The sequence below is a fragment of the Thunnus albacares genome, chromosome 12 (genome assembly GCF_914725855.1).
Source record: "Thunnus albacares chromosome 12, fThuAlb1.1, whole genome shotgun sequence".
Classification (NCBI taxonomy): domain Eukaryota; kingdom Metazoa; phylum Chordata; class Actinopteri; order Scombriformes; family Scombridae; genus Thunnus; species Thunnus albacares.
In genome coordinates, this window is record NC_058117.1 from 22,550,405 (window position 1) to 22,573,040 (window position 22,636).

At 39.9% G+C, this 22,636-nt stretch overlaps 1 protein-coding gene across 2 annotated transcripts in view; it reads right to left on the reverse strand.

Moving 5' to 3' along the window:
• The window catches only part of LOC122994248 (retinal-specific phospholipid-transporting ATPase ABCA4-like), a 39,955-nt gene extending 17,493 nt beyond the window's left edge, over window positions 1-22,462 (reverse strand). For both annotated transcript variants that reach the window (XM_044368831.1, XM_044368830.1), the window contains exons 1-23: window positions 22,357-22,462; window positions 21,264-21,376; window positions 20,900-20,993; window positions 20,622-20,763; window positions 20,243-20,382; window positions 19,428-19,555; window positions 19,018-19,215; window positions 15,489-15,578; window positions 12,007-12,244; window positions 11,563-11,702; window positions 10,705-10,821; window positions 10,364-10,561; window positions 8,190-8,395; window positions 6,982-7,158; window positions 5,893-6,115; window positions 5,235-5,456; window positions 4,720-4,924; window positions 4,532-4,624; window positions 3,501-3,707; window positions 2,882-3,059; window positions 1,175-1,306; window positions 590-729; window positions 351-488 (exon numbers count right to left, since the gene is read on the reverse strand). In XM_044368831.1, coding sequence (XP_044224766.1) covers window positions 351-488; window positions 590-729; window positions 1,175-1,306; window positions 2,882-3,059; window positions 3,501-3,707; window positions 4,532-4,624; window positions 4,720-4,924; window positions 5,235-5,456; window positions 5,893-6,115; window positions 6,982-7,158; window positions 8,190-8,395; window positions 10,364-10,561; window positions 10,705-10,821; window positions 11,563-11,702; window positions 12,007-12,244; window positions 15,489-15,578; window positions 19,018-19,215; window positions 19,428-19,555; window positions 20,243-20,382; window positions 20,622-20,763; window positions 20,900-20,993; window positions 21,264-21,329 — 3,472 coding nt within the window. In that variant the 5' untranslated portion in view covers window positions 21,330-21,376; window positions 22,357-22,462. The remainder of the gene's footprint in view (window positions 1-350; window positions 489-589; window positions 730-1,174; window positions 1,307-2,881; window positions 3,060-3,500; window positions 3,708-4,531; window positions 4,625-4,719; window positions 4,925-5,234; window positions 5,457-5,892; window positions 6,116-6,981; window positions 7,159-8,189; window positions 8,396-10,363; window positions 10,562-10,704; window positions 10,822-11,562; window positions 11,703-12,006; window positions 12,245-15,488; window positions 15,579-19,017; window positions 19,216-19,427; window positions 19,556-20,242; window positions 20,383-20,621; window positions 20,764-20,899; window positions 20,994-21,263; window positions 21,377-22,356) is intronic.
• Window positions 22,463-22,636: the final 174 nt, after the last annotated feature.

Sequence of the window (22,636 nt, forward strand, 5' to 3'; positions counted from 1 at the left end):
CAAGTGAACAAAAAATTATGGGTCACCACAGCTTTCAAGTGCTTTGCCAACAGATGCTAAAATGTATTGATTTTCTGACTACAACTTTTTCTTTTGTTGTAGCAGTGTAGCTGAATTTTTCCGTTTGATCAGTTCACTACTTAATGCAAGTGCCTGAGGAGAGCTGTGAAGCTGCAAAAGATTTGGCTTCATTCTTCAATGTCGTCAGTGCAACAGTAAAATGTTTCGGGGGTGAAATGTACATCTAGACAGTTAGCGCATGGAGCTGAAGAGATAAAATGTTCACTTGAAGGGGATAAAATGTGGAGCTAAAGGGATGAAATGTGAATCTGCATCAGTGACATTTTTACCAGTTCTGTATTTCAGTAGGAGGTCCCAAATGGATCTCCTGGAATAGGGGTCCACTCCTGAAGTAGGCTCGTCCAGGATGACAACCTTTGACCCTCCGACAAACGCCATGGCAACTGACAGTTTCCTCTGCATACCACCTGTAGTGTTTGTGAGGGAAAGATGGTATGACAAAAGAAATTAATTACATTCTTTTTTTCATTTTCTCAATGAAACACACACATAGAAACCAGCGGTCCACCTGAGAGGTTCTGAGCCTCGTCATCTCTCTTGTGAGGCAGTCCAAGGTCCACCAGCATGTCCTCAACCTCCCTCTCCGCCTCCTCCTGACTCCGACCCTTCAGCAGTGAATAAAATAGGATGTGCTCCTCCACTGTGAGACTGGAACAAAAACAGGGGCAGCAGTAATAACAATGTTTACAGAAGAGGACTGTAAAATTGTTGTTTTGAGATTTTTTTGAATGTATAAATGATTTAAAAAGATGGGAGTCTGGATGGGGGAAGTAAATCAGTAACCCTGGCTTTCAACAGCCACTGTTAAAGCCACTTTTTTTGATCTTTAAAGAATATGCATTGATTTTAACAAAGTCAGCGCCTCACTCTATTACAACTGAAGACACTTTAAACTTTCAAAGTTCAATTAACAACTTTTAATAAACAATTTTTGTCTGGTCTTCAACGTGAATTGTTTCCCTTTCTTCTTTCATTCTTTCTCGCTGTATATCCAAATGAAATACTGTGTGAAAGTAATGTTTTGCTTTCAGTGAACTGTATATTCACATTAAACTGACTTGAGCACTGTTGTTTGCATCTGAAAGGAACTCACTGCTTGAAGAGGATGTTGTACTGAGGACACATCCCCATAGAGGAACGGATGATATCCATGTCAGTCCTAATGTCTCTTCCATTAATGTAGGCTGTGCCAGATGTCGGAGGGAAGAGACCAGTCAGGATGGACCTGGACAGAGCAGAAAAACACATACAGTACCAGTGCCATGACAAATACAATTCTGTGCTGGGACCTCGTGTGTGAGGATAGACTTCTGAATCGCCACCCACATTCAGTCTGAATCTCTATAAAAGGCTATGAAAATGATGTCTCTAAGAAAAATAGCCAATTTAAAAAGAAGTAAATATCTGATTGTCCTGTTCAAATGAAAAATTATTGCCAGCAGCTCAGAAAACTGGAGGCTGCTGTGAAAAGCCATGCAAGTATGAAAAATTGTTTAAGCACTGTAAATGTAGGAGATATGTTCTAAATGCACCAGCTAATCTCTGAGACTGCATAGAAATTCTAAATCTTTGACCTCAATCCTACCGACTGGGGTACCCGCAGACCCCAGAGGTACTGTATACTGTTTGTCGTATCTCACAGGTGCCTTATTTTATCATTCCAATTTTTCATGACTTTGTCAATCAATTTGTTCTTAATGACTTTATGTCATTGTTTTCTGTTTCTGTTTTTAATTAATGCTTTTTAAAAAATACCAAATGTATTGGGGTCCTGGGGGACCCCAGTCAAAAGCACCCAAATCCACCTATTCAGTTTTAATAGATGGAAATATTTATTGAGGGTCTTAATTTAAAGTATCACACATTATCAGGGGGGTAGGGGCACTCTGTCAGTCATTTTGAAGGCTTTGTGGAAAGACTGTACTTGGGATTAAAACTGCAATTTGTATTAAAGACAAGTATATATTTTCATTTTGCACAATATGCAAATTAACTGTAACTTTCCTAAAATAATAATAATCTGTTGTTGTTTTTTCAGACGACATGAATAACATACAAACGGGGGGCAAATTAAAGGAAAAACCTGAATAAAAGAGTGAAGAAACATATGAAATGCAGATGCTTCCATGCACCATTTAAATAAAATGCAAGGGCCTTTACAGTCACCAGATCTAAACCCAGTTAAACACCTATGGAGGATTTTGGACCAATGTGTAAGACAATGCTCTCCACCACCTCCTCCATAAGACCAAATGATATAATATAAACTTTCATCTTCAAATCTATTTAGTGATGTCTGTGATTGTCTCTGCTATGTTTGTTTTTCTTTCTATCTGCTGTACTCAGGTCTCTCTTGCAAAAGAGATCTTGATCTCAATGAGATTACCTGATTAAATAAAGGTTGTATATATAAATGAGGGACTATCTTGTGGAGGAATGGTGTTCATCCCTCCGATAGCATCTCACAGACTTGGCAAGGAGCACTGAAGCTATTTTGGAGGCTCATGGTGGCCTGACTCTATACTAAGACACTTCATGTTGGTTTTTCCTTTAATTTGTCATCCATCTATAACTAATAATGCTTTGAGAAGAGATAAGTTAACATTTTGCTATGATGGTTGTTTCTTACAGTAGTTTATTCTACTGTCGGTAGCCCTTGTATGTCAAATATGTTGGTAGGATGAGAGATAAAAAATTTAACATCTTTCAATATTGTTTTAATATTTTTTTAAACAAATGCTATTTGTGAACATTGCATTTAGTAACTTAGGTGATTCATATATTCATGACTTCAGCTTACATGGTGGTGGTTTTTCCAGCCCCATTGTGCCCCAAGAAGGATGTGATCTGGCTCTCGTAGAAATTGATATTGAGACAGTTGACAGCAGGACGAGACCTTCCATGAAACACCTTCACCAGGTCTTGGATCTGTACCCCCAACACCAAGCCTACTGGGTCAGACTCAAAGAACAACTGGCCTGTGTGGGGAAAAGGATAGAGGAGGATTGAGGATTTTACAGTTTTGTGGGGCCACAATCACTCTGTAAGAAAGGCGTAGTTTTCTGTTAGTTCAAAAACTAACAGTCAAAAGAATTACCTGTTTTAATTAATCTCCTTTCTCCTATTTTCCCTTGCTTTACTTAGCCATGAAAGCCTAACACATGTATGTACCCTAAGGTACAACTAACATTAGCTTGGTTAGAGATTTTATCTGGTTTGACACTGAGGATTGGTGTTCAGTATCCTAGAAACTTCTAAAACTTTTAACTATTTAACCTTTTAACACTTGCAGAGGATAGCAGCAACACCCTGCCTGTCCACCAGATGTCCTCAGTGTGTTACCCACATGCAGTTTGGCCTCGCCTCCTTTTCAGTTCCTACTACTTCTTTCCGAGCCTCAGTTCTCTTTGGTTCCTCACCTTCCTTCACTGAGTCCTGACCCTCCTCCTCCTGATTTGGAGTTTCCTCCTGTCGTCTCAGCAGCTCCTTCTCTCTCTCCAGTCGATCCCTTTTACTTTGGTGCTTACAGGCTTTCCTGCTGCCTGCGCCGTTACAGGTGTAAGTCTCTGGTGTGCCCCTGCTTTCAACATCCTTCTCCATGTTCTCTGGTTCAGGTCTCTCAGGATCTGGAGGAGACAGACAGGAGAATCATTTTCTGATTGTGTTTGGTTTAATTGAGAAAAGTTCCCCTCTCACAGCCAACTACAATGGACTGGTGGGGTACATGTGCTGTATCTTGCTCTTTGCTTGCTGCATTTCATGCTTGTTAACACCATCAGTATGAAAACTTAGCAGAGGAGATGGATATTTATATATGTGTCTCAATATGCAGTTACATAGCTTAAAAAATACTTTGCTTGTATGGGAATTACATGGAAATATAGTATTTATCCTGTTTGCATGTTTTTATTTATTAGCTTGTTTCCTGCTTGCTTTGAGATGTCCTTATCTCTACTTGTATTTATGAAATACAATAAAATGCTATGAGCAATAGTAACAAGTTAGTTTTCCTCAGTTTCATTTTCCTGGGAAAGTTGTGAGTAATTTTGCTCTTCTGTTTATTCATACTTTGTGACAGTTTAGCCTGTGGTCGGACAGACCAGGGTTTGGGTCCTGAGCTGCCAAGAATTCACCGCATAAAACTGTCTTTTACCAAGATACTGATTAAGTTCCAGCTCCAGGCGTGCTGTTTCACAGTGTAATGGAGAGGACAAGAGAGAAAATCTTTCTTTTGGAGCCTCAACCTAACCTTTCCGATACAACAACAGTTTTCAAGTGGGCATTAGATGCCTTTTCTACAGGCAATTAGTTTTGAAGCAAATGATAAGAGCAGGCATTCACTTCTGACACTACTTGCAAATCTGATAAAGTGACAACCCTCCAGTCACAGAGTGCTCTACAGTTAACATATATAGTACATATATGAAGCGTATCAGTCAGTAATGCTAACCTTGATCAGCCATTTCTCTGTTTGCGGATGCAGCTCTTTGCCAGTATGACGGCTGGAATGGGAAGTAGAATGGCCGACCAATGCCGTACTGTCCTGTGGAGGAGAGATTTAGTATAATTCTCACTCAAATAAACTCTTTCCACCCACAAAGTCTTAAAATATACTGTATAGTATTTTAGGAGCCCAACCTGGGAAGACATTATCCAGATACCAGGCCAGGACAGCGTAGAGGACAGCATCAATTATCATCATGAGGATGGAGGTGAGGAAAGAGTAGGAGTCTTTCTCTAGCGGGCTGGTCTGGATGTTATCCCACTGCAGACCCAAACCTTGCTCCTCGTACCGTGACAGGTATTCTGTCCCAAAGCCAAAGGCCACTGGAGACAAAAAGCTCTAGAGTAGCAGAGGGATGCAGAAAGGATATTAATTCTATTTTGTGACTAGAAGTGGAGAATATCTACATGAAGGAAAATTGCAACATTTAATGTCTTAAGATTCAATTTATCAATATGTGTGTTGAAAACAACTTGGAAATTTACATATATATTCCTATGTCGGGAGTAATCCTGTCTGTTCAAACAATGATAAACATTTGTCTGTATTTTAGCACAGTTATTGAACTAGTAAGAGAAGAGAAGAGGGTTTTATGATGCATTTTTCTGTATTTGTATAATCCCTTAAACAAAAAATCAAATCGACATACAGCAGCCATCTTCATGTTCACGGTGATGCGGTCCTGCCAGGCAAAGCAGAGGATGTGGGGCAGGTAGAGGGTGAAGTAGATGATGCCGCTGCAGGCAGCTGCCAGGTTGGCCTTGTTGAAGAACACACTCATAAGGAAACACTGCATGATGGTGGTGACAGTGAAGGTCAGCAGGAAGAAGAAGACAAGGATGGGGTTGCTGTAATTTAGCACCTTTCCACCCTGAGACACACAAAAAAGAAGATATTTACTACATGACAATACCCGATGTGACTTTCACTTAGAAATTGGAAGAGACAGATGTGAACAAACAGATGCAGGGCAATAAATACTCCTGATATGCACTAGAAAATTAAAGAAATTATATAACTACTCATCTAGACACCAAAGTGAAACATTAAACAATTTCTTGGAGATATATTAGAACAGAATAGCTACTCTGAAGTAATAGTTGTGTCATGTGCAGAGCAATAGCAGAAGAAAAGTAACTCCACCGGCTGTTTGAGTAATGACTAAACAGAGCTTTTTAAAAGCATCCACAAGAGGTCACCATTACATGCTACTAAACATTAATCCTCCAAACCAGCAAATAAAACTTGACTCTAGTTTCACTATCAGAATAACCTCCTCCTCTCTTCAGCTGCCCGTGTTTTCTCACCATGACGATGGACGTGAGCAGCGCTGTGCTTGCAGTCATCATGATGAAGCTGTCAATGAACCAGGTGTACCAAATGACTCCGTTGTCAACCCCCATTGCTTTGAGAGTCTCCTTGAGGCGCAGCTCCTTCTCCAGCACAATGCTTTTCACAATCATGGACACAGAGTAGATCCAAGCCAGCACCATGAAAATCGGGAAGCAGCGGTTCAGTGTGATCATGAAGCTGGAGGAAAAGAGAGAGAAGATAGAGAGGAAGAGGAGGATGAGTTAGGACAGCGGTTCACAACCTTTTTGGCCTGTGACCTCTTAAAATAAAGCAAAGCCTACCTGGGACCCCTTATCATTTATCATATGTTGCATTGTCTACCAGTTAAGTTACTGATTATCGTCTTGATTCATTGGTTAATCATTTTGTCCATAAAATGTCAGAAAATAGTGAAAAATATCCAGTAAAGTTCCCCACAGTCCACAATCAGTTGCAGTATCCTTTTTTCTGTATCCTATCCAGTCCTATCATCTCATGACCTCTTTGTCCTGGCCCCCTAGGTTGGGAACCACTGAGTTAGGACATGAGTGGATTGCTTAGGCAAAATCTGTCCCTGCTCCTCAACATAACTATACAGCCTATAAAAACCTCAAAATCATTTCCATTTCTGTTGTTTTCCTTTATTGAAAAAGAAAAAAGAGAGACATGTTTTTAGAAAAGGTGGATTCTAGGAAGCAAATTTGAATCCACTATGTGTAGAATTTGAAAATGTATGACTTTAGTGCCCCCCAGTGGTAATGTCAAAAATAACACTGTGGCAGACAGCAATGCATGGCCTTATCCATCCCACTACCCCCAATAAATCCGACCCGGAGACACTGAGTTGAATGAGCTGAAAGCACACATAAACTGCAATAATTTTCCACCAAGTCTCATACAGCCTTATTTTAACCAAACAGAATCTAATTCCAGCAGAATTTTAAGGATGCTGTAATCAGAACAAGTCTTGACATAGCGGCTTTAACTACTTTGTTTGTACTTTTTGTATAAAGAATCCACCATGTGAATGATATTCAGTTACAAGAAGTGACTGATTTACTCACAGGTCATCTACATAGCACGGATAGGGCATCTGCTGAACGTAAACCCCAAGTGGCCAGTCGTTGCCTGTGTGAAGCTTGATGATGCCATGTTCAATCATGTCCTGCAGGTAGGCAAAGCCTCCCCAGATGTACCTCTGGTCCTCCATGGGGTCTGCTCTGGGGCCGGGATCCCAGTATCTGAGAGAAAACACGGGGAGTAAGTTATAAAGATGGCTGGGTTGTCTTATTGGCTAAAATGTGGCCACTAGGTTATACAAACAATTAATTTATAATCATTTTTTGTTAGAAGAAATAATCCCAGTTTCCATTCAGAATATTTTAATAATAATATATCCCAAAGCCAAAGTCTCTAAAGCCAAACACACACCACATGTACACAGCTTTTACTTAAGCGGATAAGTCAGAGGCAAAGCCCTTTTACAATCTGATTATTCAATTGTATAGAGGGAGAACTCCCTCTGGGTCCATTACCACTGTAAACAGCTAAAACTGTTTGTTCACCCTGTGGGGCTATTGACATACTGTCTGTTTATGAATGGGAGATCAAAGGGAAAGCAAAATGCAAGTAAGCCATCATGGGAGTATGAAAGCCCAGGTATCGAGTTAATACAGAACCACTGAGAAACTTTGGAAATCACTTTGGGAGCAGATGCAGAGGTTGTTTTTGTTTTCATATGACGAATGTGACAAATCTATCTAAATTGCCTCATTAACACAGCGGAAACAGCAGGAAAAAATGTAGGAAGGGGAAGGTTGTCAGGTTGTTGGAACCCATAACTGCTGTATGTACGTATACTAGTCAGTTGCAATAAAATGTATAGGAAAGCACCTATTACTGACCTGTCATTTTGCTTATAAAACACATATACTTTACTTTTTATAAATTATTTGTCACCAGTGGTTTGGAAACAAGATACATCTGCGTGGTCACAGTATGATTAATGGATCAGGACAGGTGAATAAATATGTTACAAAAACATTATATTCATTTTTTCTGTTTTTTCTCTAAAATATTTGTCTCAAACAAGTACTCAAATGAAACAATTTGGTGGAGCTACTGACAACTCATGGTTATGTACAGCTTAACAAGTGGTCACAAATAGAGATTGCTTCACTTTAAGGCATCACAAGCCAAAAAGGTTGGAAACTAATGCTTCGGCGCATCGCTCGCAGCAAAACATCAAACAATCAACACATCCGCTGCTGACCTGTCTTTGATCTTGTTGGTGCGCTCCACTGCATCAATGTCCATGCGGATCTTATACTTGACATGTGGTGGAACACTTGTGGTCCAGGGATACATGTCCATGAAGACCACACCAGCCCAAAACTTGTTCTCCTCTAGCAGGTACAAGGCCTGGTGGATCATCTGTGACTCATCGGTGTGAGCCACAAACTTATCCAGGTTGATGCACTACAGGGAGAAAAGAGTGGTGTGGGTTTGGTAAGTTTAAGTTTTCAGAAGAAACTGGGAAACTATGCTACAGCAGTTGCATTGCAAGTATAAAATACAGGTTTTTGTTTTCATGTATTATATATGCTCCCAGGTGAACAAAGATGATAGTGCTGTATTCTATGAAACATGAATAGAAAGTATGACTGAGTGGGAGTATAAGTGAGTGAGTGCATGTCCATGTACTGGATTACAGTACATGAACAACTGGCAAGGAGAGCTGGGTATTGAACCTCTTTTTTAGTCTTGACCAAAATGTGTCCATAACATGTGAGTGTTGGAAGCTGTCAAGTATAGAAAGATGGCATTGATTCATAGTCTTGTTTACTTACGTTTCTATATCAGAAATTTTATTTAGCTGTGGCAAAATTTTATTTAGTCAAAGTTCATGTATGGCTACTTGTTTTTGGTGATCATAAATTTATTAACTAATTGGGCTTTACCAACAATACACATATGTAATGTAATCATAACAAATATTATTAATCTTTATTTTTTACACACACTCTGTAAATGCATACTAGAAGAAATACTTGAAACAAACCAAACAGACACGAACAAATATAGAAAAAAGTAAAACTGGCTACTCTGATTTTGTTGATTGAAATAATTTGTCAAAAAATATGTTTATATTTCTCAAACGGTGAAATGAAAAAAGTATCCTTTTCCGTCTGTAAGAAAATTTCAAACAATACCCAACCCTACTCATAATCTTTGCAGACTGTGGGTAGTTATGTCTTTCACTGAAGTGACCTGATGACATACTATAGCTACTACATTCATTCTTTACACAAAGACACAGACATACATGCAGGAAAGCAAGCGCATGAACTCATGTAGCTAACTACCCACAATCACAACTCCATACACCTACACACTTACACACATAACAGTTGCACTCTGAAGCTCACACTCTCACACGCTGTACACTCTCTGACAGCGCATACACATAGTCTCTCTATGAAACACATGTAATTAGCCTGTGAAACTCCCAACACACACACACACACACTAACACACCGCTCTTTAGCCCCTCTACCCCTATGTACACCGTGTCTAATGTCTCCATTCACATTACTGTACAATACCCTGAGAGCTCTCACAGAAGGACGAGGGGACCACTTCCCATTCATCTCTACGGGACCATACATTCACGACACAATAATGTTCACTCAGAGATGGGCTGAGAAGAAAGACCTTCACTGATACACATGTTCCAATGGGATTTCAGTGTGAGAAACATACCCCTGACAGAGTTAGAGGACCTAATGCTAACTGTAGCAGTTATCCTGTGGGCCAATGCTAACTGACAACTATATCTAATTGGCCAAATCGCCTGGGTTTGTTTGTGGGGCTCAGAGGGGTCTTCTCGCTGAACTTGAAGACAAAGGACAGATTGAGATGCCTGCACTGATAGGGTTCTCTCTAAAACCACAACCCCATGTGCCCCCTTTAAATCAGAGGAAAGAGGGAAGGCGTGAAGGATGGATAGAGTGATTTGCCCTCTTTTATCCGCAGGCACAGGGGTCTGTTTCAAAGCGGGGCCATACACTAAAAGCAGCATTGAGCTCATAGGGGGGGTGACTAACTCCCACCTACTCTCCACTTTATCACTGGTTCCACAAAGGAAGCCAGGGAGGGGGGTGACAGCAGGCTTGTTCTCCCCACCTTTCAGCCTACTGGACAGGAGAGCGTCTCTAAAGCTGTGCTAAGTGGCCTGTACTATTTGAAAGGGGCCTGGCTGCAATCTCCTGGGAGCAGACCCGGAAGACTGATGCTCCTGTCTGGAGAACTGAGAGATGGTCTAACAAAAAGGCTAAACATCTCATCCTGGGAATGTGGAAAATTTTGTAAATACAGACTGAAAAAAAGAAGGAAGGATATGCATATTCTTCAACAGATGGGGAACAATATGATTCTGTTACTTACCTCTCCATACTGGTTGAACATGCGTATGAGCTGGTCGGTGATGTTAAAAATGTTCCTCCAGTCAAAGTTGGGCATGCCGGGGTCTCTCTGCTCATCTGGACCGTTGTGCAGGAAGTTAAGAATGTCTTTGGTGGTAAAATCTGTGTCCTCTAGACTTTCGTCCATGAAGTGCATCACTGTTGGGTTTCTCAAGGTGTCCTGTAGTGATTAGGACAGGAGTATAGTTACTGTATTTTACAGAAAACATCGGCTTTATACCGTATTAACAAAAAATATTATGGCCATTAAGGCTGAGAGGGCAGTACATGTGTTTGTTTATCTATACAATGTATGCTTCATACTCTGATCATGTTCATCTGGACGCTGCTATGGAAGAAAGCCCAGAGCTGAGGTCCCATCTCCTCCCACGCTTTGGCCATGTTCTGCAGCCTCTCTAGCTCCTCAAATGTTGTGTTGGCCTAAATACACAAACACACAAAAGAAAAGTTCACAAGTGGTGTGCAAATAGCAGAGGCATATTAGATATATATCAAGCATCATCACAAAGGGAATCAATTTGAGCTTCTATCTACAAGTTTCTCACAAAAAAGTGGCAAACAGTGACGCTGGCTTAACTTATTTTTTTTTACACACGTAGCACTGTTGGAAACTGTAACATGACTCCATGACTTAACGTCAAATTATATTGCATTGCACAGCAGTTAAAAACACTGATTTATGAATCCCACAGTAACATTTTATTTATCGAAGCTCTCAACTGCACTCTCCTCAAACAACACAGGTACTTAACAGGCAGACAATCACATGAGGTCATTTTCAGTTCCGGAGCAGCTCATTAACAAATCTCTCCTTTAAACTGAGACCTTCTTTGTGCCAGGATCAATGAATGAGTCATGACAGACTGAAAAACATTCTGTTTTTCCTTTCATTGCTGCTCCCTCACATTCATTTTATTGTTTAATTCTCCCCTCCTCTTCCCTTCCCTCCTACCGCACCAGATTGCCCCCTGATCCCTCCACCCTCCTTTGCTTCGGTAGTCAGCTCATTCCTAAGAAGGGTGGGGGGGGTTTGGACACATATAAACAGATACTGAGCGTGTTGAAAGAAATAGAGAAGGGGAGAAAAAGTGAGCAGAGAGATGTGGAGAGAAAGAAAGAAAGAGAGAGGTGAGGGGTCGGGCTGGAGGTGGTCTCTCTTACACTCTTTAATATCTTGCGGACGGCGGGGGAGTCGGGGGTGTACAGGATCTTTCCCATCAGCAGGGGTTTGACTGAATTCCACACAATTTTTGTGACAGGGTTGGACTCCAGGGTCTGCATCAGAGCGTTGCAGAAGGGAGCTATCGGCACAAGAATTGCAAAAGCAGTCAATAAAGAGGAAGAATGTAGAGACAGAAAGAGAAATACTGAAAGTGAAATAAAAGAGCATCTTACAGAATCATTCAGAGTACAAAGATAGTTTCTTATATCCTCCCCAACTGGCCTGCATTTAGATAATATTGATAATATCGAACCAAAAGTGGTTTAATATGATTGGTTGTACATTATGTGCTTTATATCCTAATTAGTCTATATACTTCAGTATATAGTACAATTCATAAAATGGAAATCGGGGCATTTAAAGCTCAGGACTTCTTCACTTACTGGTGGTGTCGTCATAGACGTAGTTGTGGCTCTTGCTGCCATTCACCCCTAGAAACACCTTGTAGTTGTTGTCCTCATACCAGTTGAAGGACAGCACCCTGGAGCCGCCTCCCTCTGGGTATCCACAGAAGAGGCTCGACACACTGGACATCAGCTGGGTGAAGGAGGAGGGACCCCCAGATTGGAACAGAGAGGAAACAGCCTTCAGGAGCTCCTGAGAGCCCTCCCGGTCCATCAGCTGCAAAAGACATAAAGGAGATTTTCTCATACATGTTAACATCATTTAGAAGCTTCCCCCTGTTCAAGCTATCTCACCAGACGTACATTAAAAATAACAGTTTTAAATGTATAAACCAGTTTACTCTGGAAAGGGCTAATCACTTATTATTGCTCAACACAGTCTAAACCAGACTAAGAGGCTCTGTGACGCTGTATTTTGGCACAGCAGTATATTCACTATCTTAGTTTGGCATATTAGCATGCCAACATCTACTAATTAGCCCTCTAACTTGATATTAGATATACAACATGGGTGAGTTTAGTTAGACAGAACAATTAAGAGAGTGCCAGAAAGTGAACAAGGTATTTAAAGTTCACCTAAACAAACTTAAATCCTTTCATTTTAAAAAGTCTCTGCTTTTTAATGAACTTTCATGATGTGGTAACTCCAACAACCCCCAGTGCTCCAAAAATGATTGACCCAAATCAGGTATAGAATACACACATACACACACACACACACATACACACACACACACACACACACACACACACACAAGCCAACTAAATTGGCCAGGCTGATGGTTTCCCTGACGTTCTCTTTGTCTGGGCATCAATGTGGCCAAGCAGGGCTGAATTTTCATTCACCATCTAACAGGATGATTGAATGTTGAGTATTTCGGGGAAGTGTAAATAATAAGCTTTGAGCTATTTGACCTTTTATTAGATCATTGTATACAAGGTAGGGATATTTATGTTCTTCATAATCATTCATACTGAGCGAATTTTATAATATAAACAATCAAGTAGAAAACAATAGTTTGAAAGATAAGCAAACATTTTGGACAGACGCCTCTCCTCAGATGACAAGGATAGACAGGGGGTGGACTAAATATCCTCCAATTGATAGAACGAAAATAGCTTCATCCGAGTGCATTTCTCCCCACTATGTATCATTTCCTTTGTAAAGAAAAAGGGAGAAGGTTGCCAATAACTAGAGTTTTATGTTTAAATTGGTTTCGTTCATCAAAAAAAAGCTATTACTCACACATTGCTCCAAAGACACAATCACTTAAGGAAGACATAAACCTAAAATGAAATGCCAGGTTTCACATTTTTTCGATGATCTCATAGGAAATCAAATCCAGGAATATTTGTTCATAAGCACTGATATTAGTTAAATTATTAGTTTTAAATGTAGAGTGTATTGCAACACCAATAATCAAACTGGTTTAAAAGGTCAGTATGTGAAAATGACTCATTGCTTTACTATGTCCCCCACTCAAACATAACCTTTGTCTGTGCACATGCACTTGCTGAAACACCCCCACTGGTTCCTTTCGCTCTCACTCCCTTTTCCTCCCTCTTCTTATTTATTATTTCACACACAAACACTCAGCGCACTAAATTAAAAGGAAGGAGAGGTGGGCAATGAGAGCATTTGGCTCGCCTTTCTGTCACCACGGTGATATGAAGGTCCCACCTACAGGATGTGTCACCTCCAAGAAATGTCTCTCTCTCTCTCCCCCCTCCACTCTTCTCTTTCTCTCTCACCCTGGCTTACGGCGATGATGTGATACACCCCCCCCTTGGGACATACAGTGAACGTGCCGAAACACACGACACAATTCCAGTCATTCTTTTACGTGTATAGGTGTGTGTGTGTGTGTGTTTGTGTGTCCAATTTTTGTAATTTGTAATTACTATATCATTGGTAAAGATGCAATTCATAAACACTTATATCAAGATTAGTGAAGGCTGGAGAAAAAGTGTTCAGGCAGCCCATTTCAAATGCTTTTAATGTACTGTAATTCTACTCTATTTTATTATTTATCTTGCACTTCTGTTCTAGTCCTTCCCATTTAATTTCTATTTACTATATTCTATTCGATATTCATCCAACATGGACAATAAGCCCCTAAAGTGCTCAGAACATCTACAATTCCATGACAACTGATAATAAAGAAAGGGCTATATTGTCTGGTTTTTATGCAATTTTCCCCAGGCACTATTCATTTTTTTTTTTCCTTTATGTTTGCATCCTTTGTCAGAAAAATATATCCCTGTGTGTTATGATTGAAAGCTCCGGATAAGCAAACAAATGGACTTTGTGGTGAGATTGTTTTCTAGAAACTGCTGTTTCCAAGGTCAACAATGAACATTCAGCCTCAACTTTTAAGCCAACTTGGACAAGAAGTCCTTAAAGGAATCCTATAGAAAAATGTTAGGAAATACGTTCTTTTAATTTTTTGCAGTATATATAAATATACATATTTATTTTTATTTTCCTCTTGTGTCTGTAACAAATTTAATTAGATAACAAAATAAACTAGTGAGCTTTACAGGTGCTGGTATGTAGATTTTGTTAATTTAGGACAGAGCCAGGCTGGCTGTTTCCCCCTGTTTCCAGTCTTTGCACTAAGCTAAGCTAACCAGCTTCTGGCTATAGATTATTTTTTTGTCCCGTGTTAATATAAAAAATGTAAAAAAAAAAAAAAAAAAAAAAAGTAAACATCTACAATTCCATGACAACGTTGCAAACTCTATCTGCTGATGCCCATCATGTGGTATGATCAAAAGCTCCAGATAATTGACCTTGAAGTGAGATTGTTCAGCTATTCTATGCTTGATCTCAACAATATTCTCTTTTATTATATATTCCATTTCTATTCTATTCTGATTTCCAAAGAAGGTTGGGGGTTTGGACACATAAAACAAGAGGAATGTAGAAACAGTAAGAGACAAAAATATAGAAAGAGAAACAAAGGAACATCATACAGAATCATTCAGAGAACTTATTCTATTCTGATTTGCATTTATGTACTGTATATCCAGTAAGTAAAATGAGAAAGACACATGCACATCTATACTTGCACATGCCATCAGAGACACAATCTGCAGGTTTACACACACACACACACACACACACACACACACACACACACAATTATGCAAAGTAACCTATGTGAATGCACATGCATTCATACTCAAACAGCACACCCTCACACACATACCATGTAAGTCCCACAGGTTGTGAGCTTGTTAACACATACATACTCGCTCTCAGACACACACATACACACATGCACATCCCACATTGTTGAACCCATCACTCAGCCTCCTCTGTGAGCAATTCTCAAACAGGGAGCAACGGAAGAGGCGAGTTTCCTGCGGGCTAAAAATACTGGGGCCTCTGATCCTGCAGGACCGAACAGAAGAGAGGAGCAGGGGTGGAAGGGATTGATGGATTTTGGAGCACTTACAACTTGGATCTTCTCCGACGTCGCTTTAAGAACCCGACCCCAGAAGTGCAGGTCAATCCCCTCGGAGCTCCTGTCCATAACCTGGGGCATCTGGGGAAACAAAGTCACAAGATGCAAGACAGACAGTCAAGTGAAAAATATTAATATTAAAAAATGAGATCGATACAGATAAAATGAGAGACTAAAAACAATTGGCTCATTGTTCTTCTGGGTCAAAACTATCGCTGCTCTTGTTTAGTCATGTCCCGTGATGACCTTAAACAGATGAACAGATTCATATCTAGCAAGAAGCCAGTTAAACAGCAATCCTAAAGTTCTACTGGAAAATAAGTACTTTGTTGTTAAGAAGAAGGAACCATTCTTTGCAGACTTTCTTTACCCAGTCTTTATATGAACTAAAACCACACTGCACTATAATAGCACTTCCTTTCATTTGTCACAAAGTTTGGGTCTTTGCTTAGCTTTGGCAAACCTGTATTAAACTAGAAATCCATCAAGTGTTAGATATGGAAACACACTAACATTATTCCTGTAAACATCCCTTAATGACTTTATCTTCTTGAGAAACCATTAGCAGTAGGTGTTAGAAAACGCCTGGTCAGGGCAGAGTGCTGAGGGCTACGGAAAACCCTGAATGCCAAGACAAACACGCACATGAGATATCCTTCCTCTCGCATTCCTCGCGCCTGCATTTCAGCGAACGAAGGAAGGAGCGAGGCGACCCGGGGGAAAGAGAGAAAGCGAGGGAATAGGAAGGGAGAGTGTTGAGAGGTTGATGGGAGAGGGGAGTCCGGAGCGTAATGAGGGGAGGAAAGTTGCTAGAAGGCAAAGGTCAGGGTGGTAATGGGCTTTAAACTTAACTGAGCTAATGGGTTAAATCAAAAGATCACCACTAAGATGCTACTGTACTACTAACACTGTACAAACCATGGAGCGTATGTGCATATCTGTCATATTTCTACTACTCATTGACAATGTATTAATAATAATATCATATTGTCTTTTTTTCAATTCTATGCACAACAAAAATGTACAACCAAGATGTTAAATGCTATATTTGCTTCACTTTAAAGCCCCTAAAATGTATTTTCTTAATCAGCCTCTTACTATGAGTTATGATCCTACATATAAACACAATACATACACGCAAAGTTAGAACACGGTGGGTTTTTTCACTTGAGAGATTTCTTTATTCTTTATTTTCATTCACTGGTTTCAAGTGGGCGAGCCTCAGTCGGAAGAAGCTGATGTCACGTACTTCCGTTCACCAATCAGAATTAAGCAACGGTCAAATAAGAGTCTTATGACAGTTGGTGGGTTGTTTGGTCGCTGTCAATCAAATCTGATCACACCACAACCACCTGATGAGCCAGATAAGCTGAGCATTAGAGTGTTAATCTCTTAATAAATAATAATAAATATAAATAATGAAATGTTAATGCTGATTTTCCTTATTTAGTCATGAATATTTCATGTTAAAGAGAAATTTAAGAATTAATTTAAGATTTGTTTTCTTTAAGTTTGACCTCATACTTTTCTGATATGAGTTGGTGAAATATAGTATCGCTTTATGTAATTCCTACATCTGCCCAAGTCTAGTTGGTCTTCTGTTATTTAAATGTGGGCCTCTAAACATATTTGAGCAATTAACTCATATATTCAAATTCTTAATTTTGCAGTTGCGATGTCTTTAAGAAAGAAGAGATTCAAGACATGGTAACTCTGTCATGTTCTCACTGTCTCAGTCTTACAGCCAGGTCTACCAGATAATCAGGTATGCTGGCTGACCTCTTTATAATGGCACATGTTGATAATGTATTTGTACAAGATGCAGCATCACGACTTACAAAATACCTCAGTCTATGGGCGGGGCCTCGCTAAACCCATTACAGAAACAGGCCAAGAGGAGGATAATGCCACACCAGTTCCCTGAGCCAGTCACCTGACTCACTCAGGCTGTACACCAACAAACACATATAGTAAGGTAACCGAAGGCTGTCAAGGAATAATATTTCCGACAGTGTACAATGTGTGAGGTATCTGTTCTCTTTTTAGTGCTACTTCAATTTTCTGTGTTCGTTTTACGGTCTGCTTCTGAGAGACACCCTTCATACACACACACTTCATAAAAGTTTTTTATCTTTACTAAAAAGTATGAGCGATAACATGAAGTGTCATTCGAGAAAACAAAATTTTGCCTGTTTTCATGTTTACTTGCTTTTGTAAATGCAAGCAGAACAGGGTTAAAACAGGGCCTATGGTTTATCCCAAGCTCCTGATAAAGCCTGTGGCCAGTGAACAGGTCTGGCAGATTCACCTGGATGAGCCACTAGAGCTCACATGCAGCATTGGCATCGGCAGTCTGTACATAGAACTAACTGTCATGCCACAATTTAACACAGAAAAATGCACTCTGGTTAGCAGAAACCAGCGCTGTTACGTGTCATCACAAGGGTGAACCAACGGAAGGGTGAAAGTGAACCGACAAAAACAATATTTCAGTATCAACTTGAGTAATCCAGTTGCTATCATGAAGAGATCCAGCTAAGAATTTCCAGAGAAGTGTAAAAAAAAATGTTCTACGAGAAGGAGATGAGCAAATTCTGTACAAAGTGCCCTTTCAAATTTGTAACAGTTCAGGGTTCAGAGCCAACAGTATTAACTTTATACTGGTTGTACTGAGGAGAAACCCAGATTTTGATACATGTCTTTTGTATGGAATCCTCCTTCCACCCTTTCTCCGCAAATAGTTCACAGTGAATCAGCCTGGTGACGCAGTGTAGTACAAAATCTTAAAGAATGTGTGTCCTTCAAGTCTGGGGATATTTAATATTTTCTTATTGTCAGAAAATCCCATGAAAGCACTTAAACCAACAATGAATGTAGCTAAATCCTGATATATCTTATTCCCCTGTGCCATAGAGCTCCATTGTTAAATTTATTAAAAACACATCAATGGGCTATACTGTTGCACTTGGTGACATGTTCCTTCATTATCATAAACATGGGCACTGCAGTTTATTTTAATTCCCACATACACCATCCTGCTGCTGGTAATACTTACTAGAGCACCAAATGTGTATTACAAAAAACTAACAAATGCACTATTTACTCCTGTATGAGTAACGTTTGCTTAAAACTATATACACCCATAATGGCAATGTCTAAAAATCTATTAGAACCTTAAAGATTGAAAAGCATTTTAACATGGATTGGCATAATTGCCAAGTCAATTCTGAGATAAGAAGACTGGTCACTGACAAGACAGGAAGAGGGACATCATGTTTCCAATAATACATAGTGTTCAAATGCACAGTGGTAATAATGACTGATTTGTCATCTTTAGTGGCCTTGGCCATAACCCAAAAGAGAAAACTCTTGACCAAAGAAAGCAAAGGAGTAAAAACGAGGATTGAAGTAACAACATCCTCTAAACAACAAGGCACAACAGTCTAATTTGGAAAATTTGACACTGATGTGTTGATGTTCACAATAGCTGCATAAAGCCCTTTAAAACAATGCTACTAACCAGTTTGAAGATTTTGAAGAAGTCCAGATTAGCATACATGATGTCTTCTATTCTCTGCAGCCTTTGCTGACTGAGGGCACACATGGCGTTGCGCACCCCGTGGAGGCCCATGCGACTGGGGAAGATGATGAAGCGCTCCAGCAGGGCCTGGCTGCAGGCTATGTCTTTCAACTGCAGGTCCGGGATACCGAAGGCAAACTGGAGAACATGAAAAAGAAGTGAAAAGGTGGAATGTTTACTTTGTTGACTCAGGGATGATGTTTGAAGTCAAGGCTCTATGTTTCAAAAAAGTGGAGTATGTCTCAAAGAGTTAGCAAATATAATTGAATTGGCCCAAGAATACAATGTTGTTCTTCAATATTGTTTTACAAAATGAAGATGAACCCCTCAGTCATCCCTCCAAAATGCACCTGTTCTAGTCGTATTTCTGCATTGACCAGTTGGTAAACTATAGAGTCAGGGAGGGCAGCGTCACGCAACAGGAAAGCAGTGAGAACTTCGTCATCCTTCAGAATGTCATTTATCTTCAGCCCACGACCTGAAATCAGCAGCAGAGATAGTAAAAGGTTAGAACCATCAAAGACAATATTGACTTCACCAGAAGTGAACTGCACAGATGAAATGATTCACAGCAAGACAGATCAGCAGGGATTTGGTGTCTCAGAGAAAGTCTGGAGAGCAAGAGGTGCAAGGCATTCCTGCAAACAGTTCAAATTAACGCTATATTCAGAGTAACCTTGTCATGTTTACATTTCAATCCTGTGCATATGACTGACAACAATAATGTGAATATTACCAGGGATAAATTGGCGTTTAGAGAATACAGCACCATTATCCTGGATGTTCCTGTTTGTGTGATACTAAACATTTTATGTAGTTTCCATTCACCAGTAACAAATGTGATATCTGACATCTCAAATAAAAGTGAAACCTTATTGTGAATGTGATGAGCAATCTGATAAAAATGAAACACTGAGACGCAGACAGATCATTTTAAAAAAAGAAAGAGAAAGTGGGGGGATGTTTTGATGGAAACAAGACAGAAACAATGAAAGACCAGCAGAAAGAGGATGTAAGGGCAACAGGATACCAACGTAATGTTTCCAGTCAGGTTAAGGTTAGAGGTTATAATAAACGTTTTAAAGGAAATTATGTCAAGCTGGTTTTTACAACTTGGCCAGAAAATCTTTCTCTGCGGAATTTCACTGTCACGTTTGCCCTTTACCTGACACTGAAGATGGGTTGGTGCGCAAAGTTTCCATGAAGTTTGAGAAGGATGACATTTGATGCCAAAGACGGCCAAGCTGCTGGACCTCTCTGTCATTAAGCAGTAGCTCTTGGGCGTCAGCGTAAAACCTTGCCAATCTGGAACACAGAGCCAACCACAATAAATATACGATCCATTAAAAATACTACAGAATGCTGCATTATCTAATGCTCGTGTAGAGGCATAATGTGAAAGTTTGTTGTATTTAAAAATATCAATATCTGATGATTTTAATACTTAAATGAGTAAATGACTATGAAAAGGTCACAATGTTTTGTTTATTTTCTGCTTCAGTGGCAGTATAATGTTGGTTTTAAAGCGCTATGATTAGACTTACACAGAATTGTTATAGTTGGAGACAACTCCTGGAGACTCTCCTCTGGTTGGATATCTGAAGCAGGGGTTGTTGGCATTGCAGAAGATGCCCTGGATCCAGGGTAGAATCCCTGTAGAGGGCATTGCCTTGTTGGGGAAATGACCTGAAGGAGCAAAGAACACAATTGATGGCACATGAGTTGCCAAAGGGTAAATCTGCCAGATACTAGGAGGCATTTAAAAATACCAGTATTGCATCATGATTTAAAAAAAAAATATAACTTAGATTTCTTTTCTTACACTCATGTTGTTGGTACAGTGGATTGGCCTTCCTTAGCCACACCAAACCAATGAATAACAACACTGGCCAGAAGATCTCAACCAGGAAGCGAATCTGGACAGAAGTGGGAGACACATGCTGTACAGTTAAATACCAGAAACATAGCAGCACCTGTCCACTCTAATCCAATACAACAGGCCTCAAATTACCTACCAGTTGGAAACACACTACATTCAGTTTATATTAAGACTGCCATGGGACAGAGCTGTTGGCACACATCTATAGTAATTTTGGAGGCTGTAGTGTTGTGCTGTGTGTGTGTGTTGAATAGACTGTATAATGTTTTTGATGTTTTGTCCAACCCATTTCCATAGATGGTTATACCTTCTGTCTCTTGCGGAGAGTCCAGTTTTTCCATAGTAATAGGCGGATTTGGGAGCTCGTCTTCATTGCTCCACAGCTCAACCCCTGGAGGGGGTCATCAGACTGAGACAAACCTGCAGACATACAACTCCATCAGTGATGATTCTGTTCTTGCAAAGATAATGTATAAACCAGACGAAGAGATAGTGCCTAATGTTCCAGTGGAACCAGGACTAGAGTTCTTAGGTCTGGTCTTCAGAGCTCTTGCTTTGTCTTGGAGGTTGACTTGACTTTTGCATGATTTTCAAAAACATCTTTAAAAATGTATTTTTGGGGGATTTTTTTTGAAAGGGTATAGGCTAACTGCTGAAGTGGCCCTGATCAAAACACTAAATCCTTACTGGCTTTACGGTTTATCGTGTAGGCATGTATATGCGAAAGGAGGGAATTTCTCTACTGGAAAACACAAGTTGGTATAACATTATTAAAACTGCTAAAATGTATTGTTCAACACCATTATTAACAACATGTAAACATGAGATGATGCAGACTTATTCCAAAGGACAAAATTCATTCAAAACCTCAAACGCCAATCACATATACAGGTTATGTGTGCAGATGGCCTCGGGGCATGTCGGACATGAAGAGTAATTTGTTCAGAGTGACAAGTCCAATAGATTACCCCAGACTGCCAGACTGAGAATGCAGGGACATAAACACTTTAAAAAAAACATGAGGACGAAGCCTGTTAGACTAAAAGAGGAGAGTAAAGGCTATCATTATGTGTCTGACTTCTCTGAAATCACCTTATTACCCAAGCAGTAATTACACATGCTGGGACTTCCTTACGCAAGATTGATAAAAACATGTAGAAATTTTGTACAAAACATGTCTCGTCATCAAAAATCACTGCATTTTTAAGAAGCCGTAACATTAAAATGAATTCACCAGGATCTCTGTTTATACATCAAAACATATTGCTGCAATCTAGGCATCAGAAGAACTATGGTGCAGTAATTAGCGACCATATACCGCACCTGTCAGCTCTTACATGATCTTCAAGCACATCCAATTATGTCAATAAAAGAATAAAACGGTTAATACTGAGCCTTACCTCTTATGGAATGATATAGAAGTCATTTGACATCTAGAGAAAGAGGTTCACAAACAAGCTGAAGTAATGGAAAAAATTAAGCAAGGTAGAAGAGCTCCGCATGACTCCTAGCTGCCCACTCTCTCTCCTCTGCCTGCAGGTCAGCAGCACTCCTAATCTGATTGCTCTAATCTCCCAGCTCAACATGGGCAGGCAGAAAAAAGACAACAGTCATCCATTTTGAGGTAGAATTAAGGCAATATCTGCTAGAGGAAACGAGGGATACTCATGGAGAGAAAGA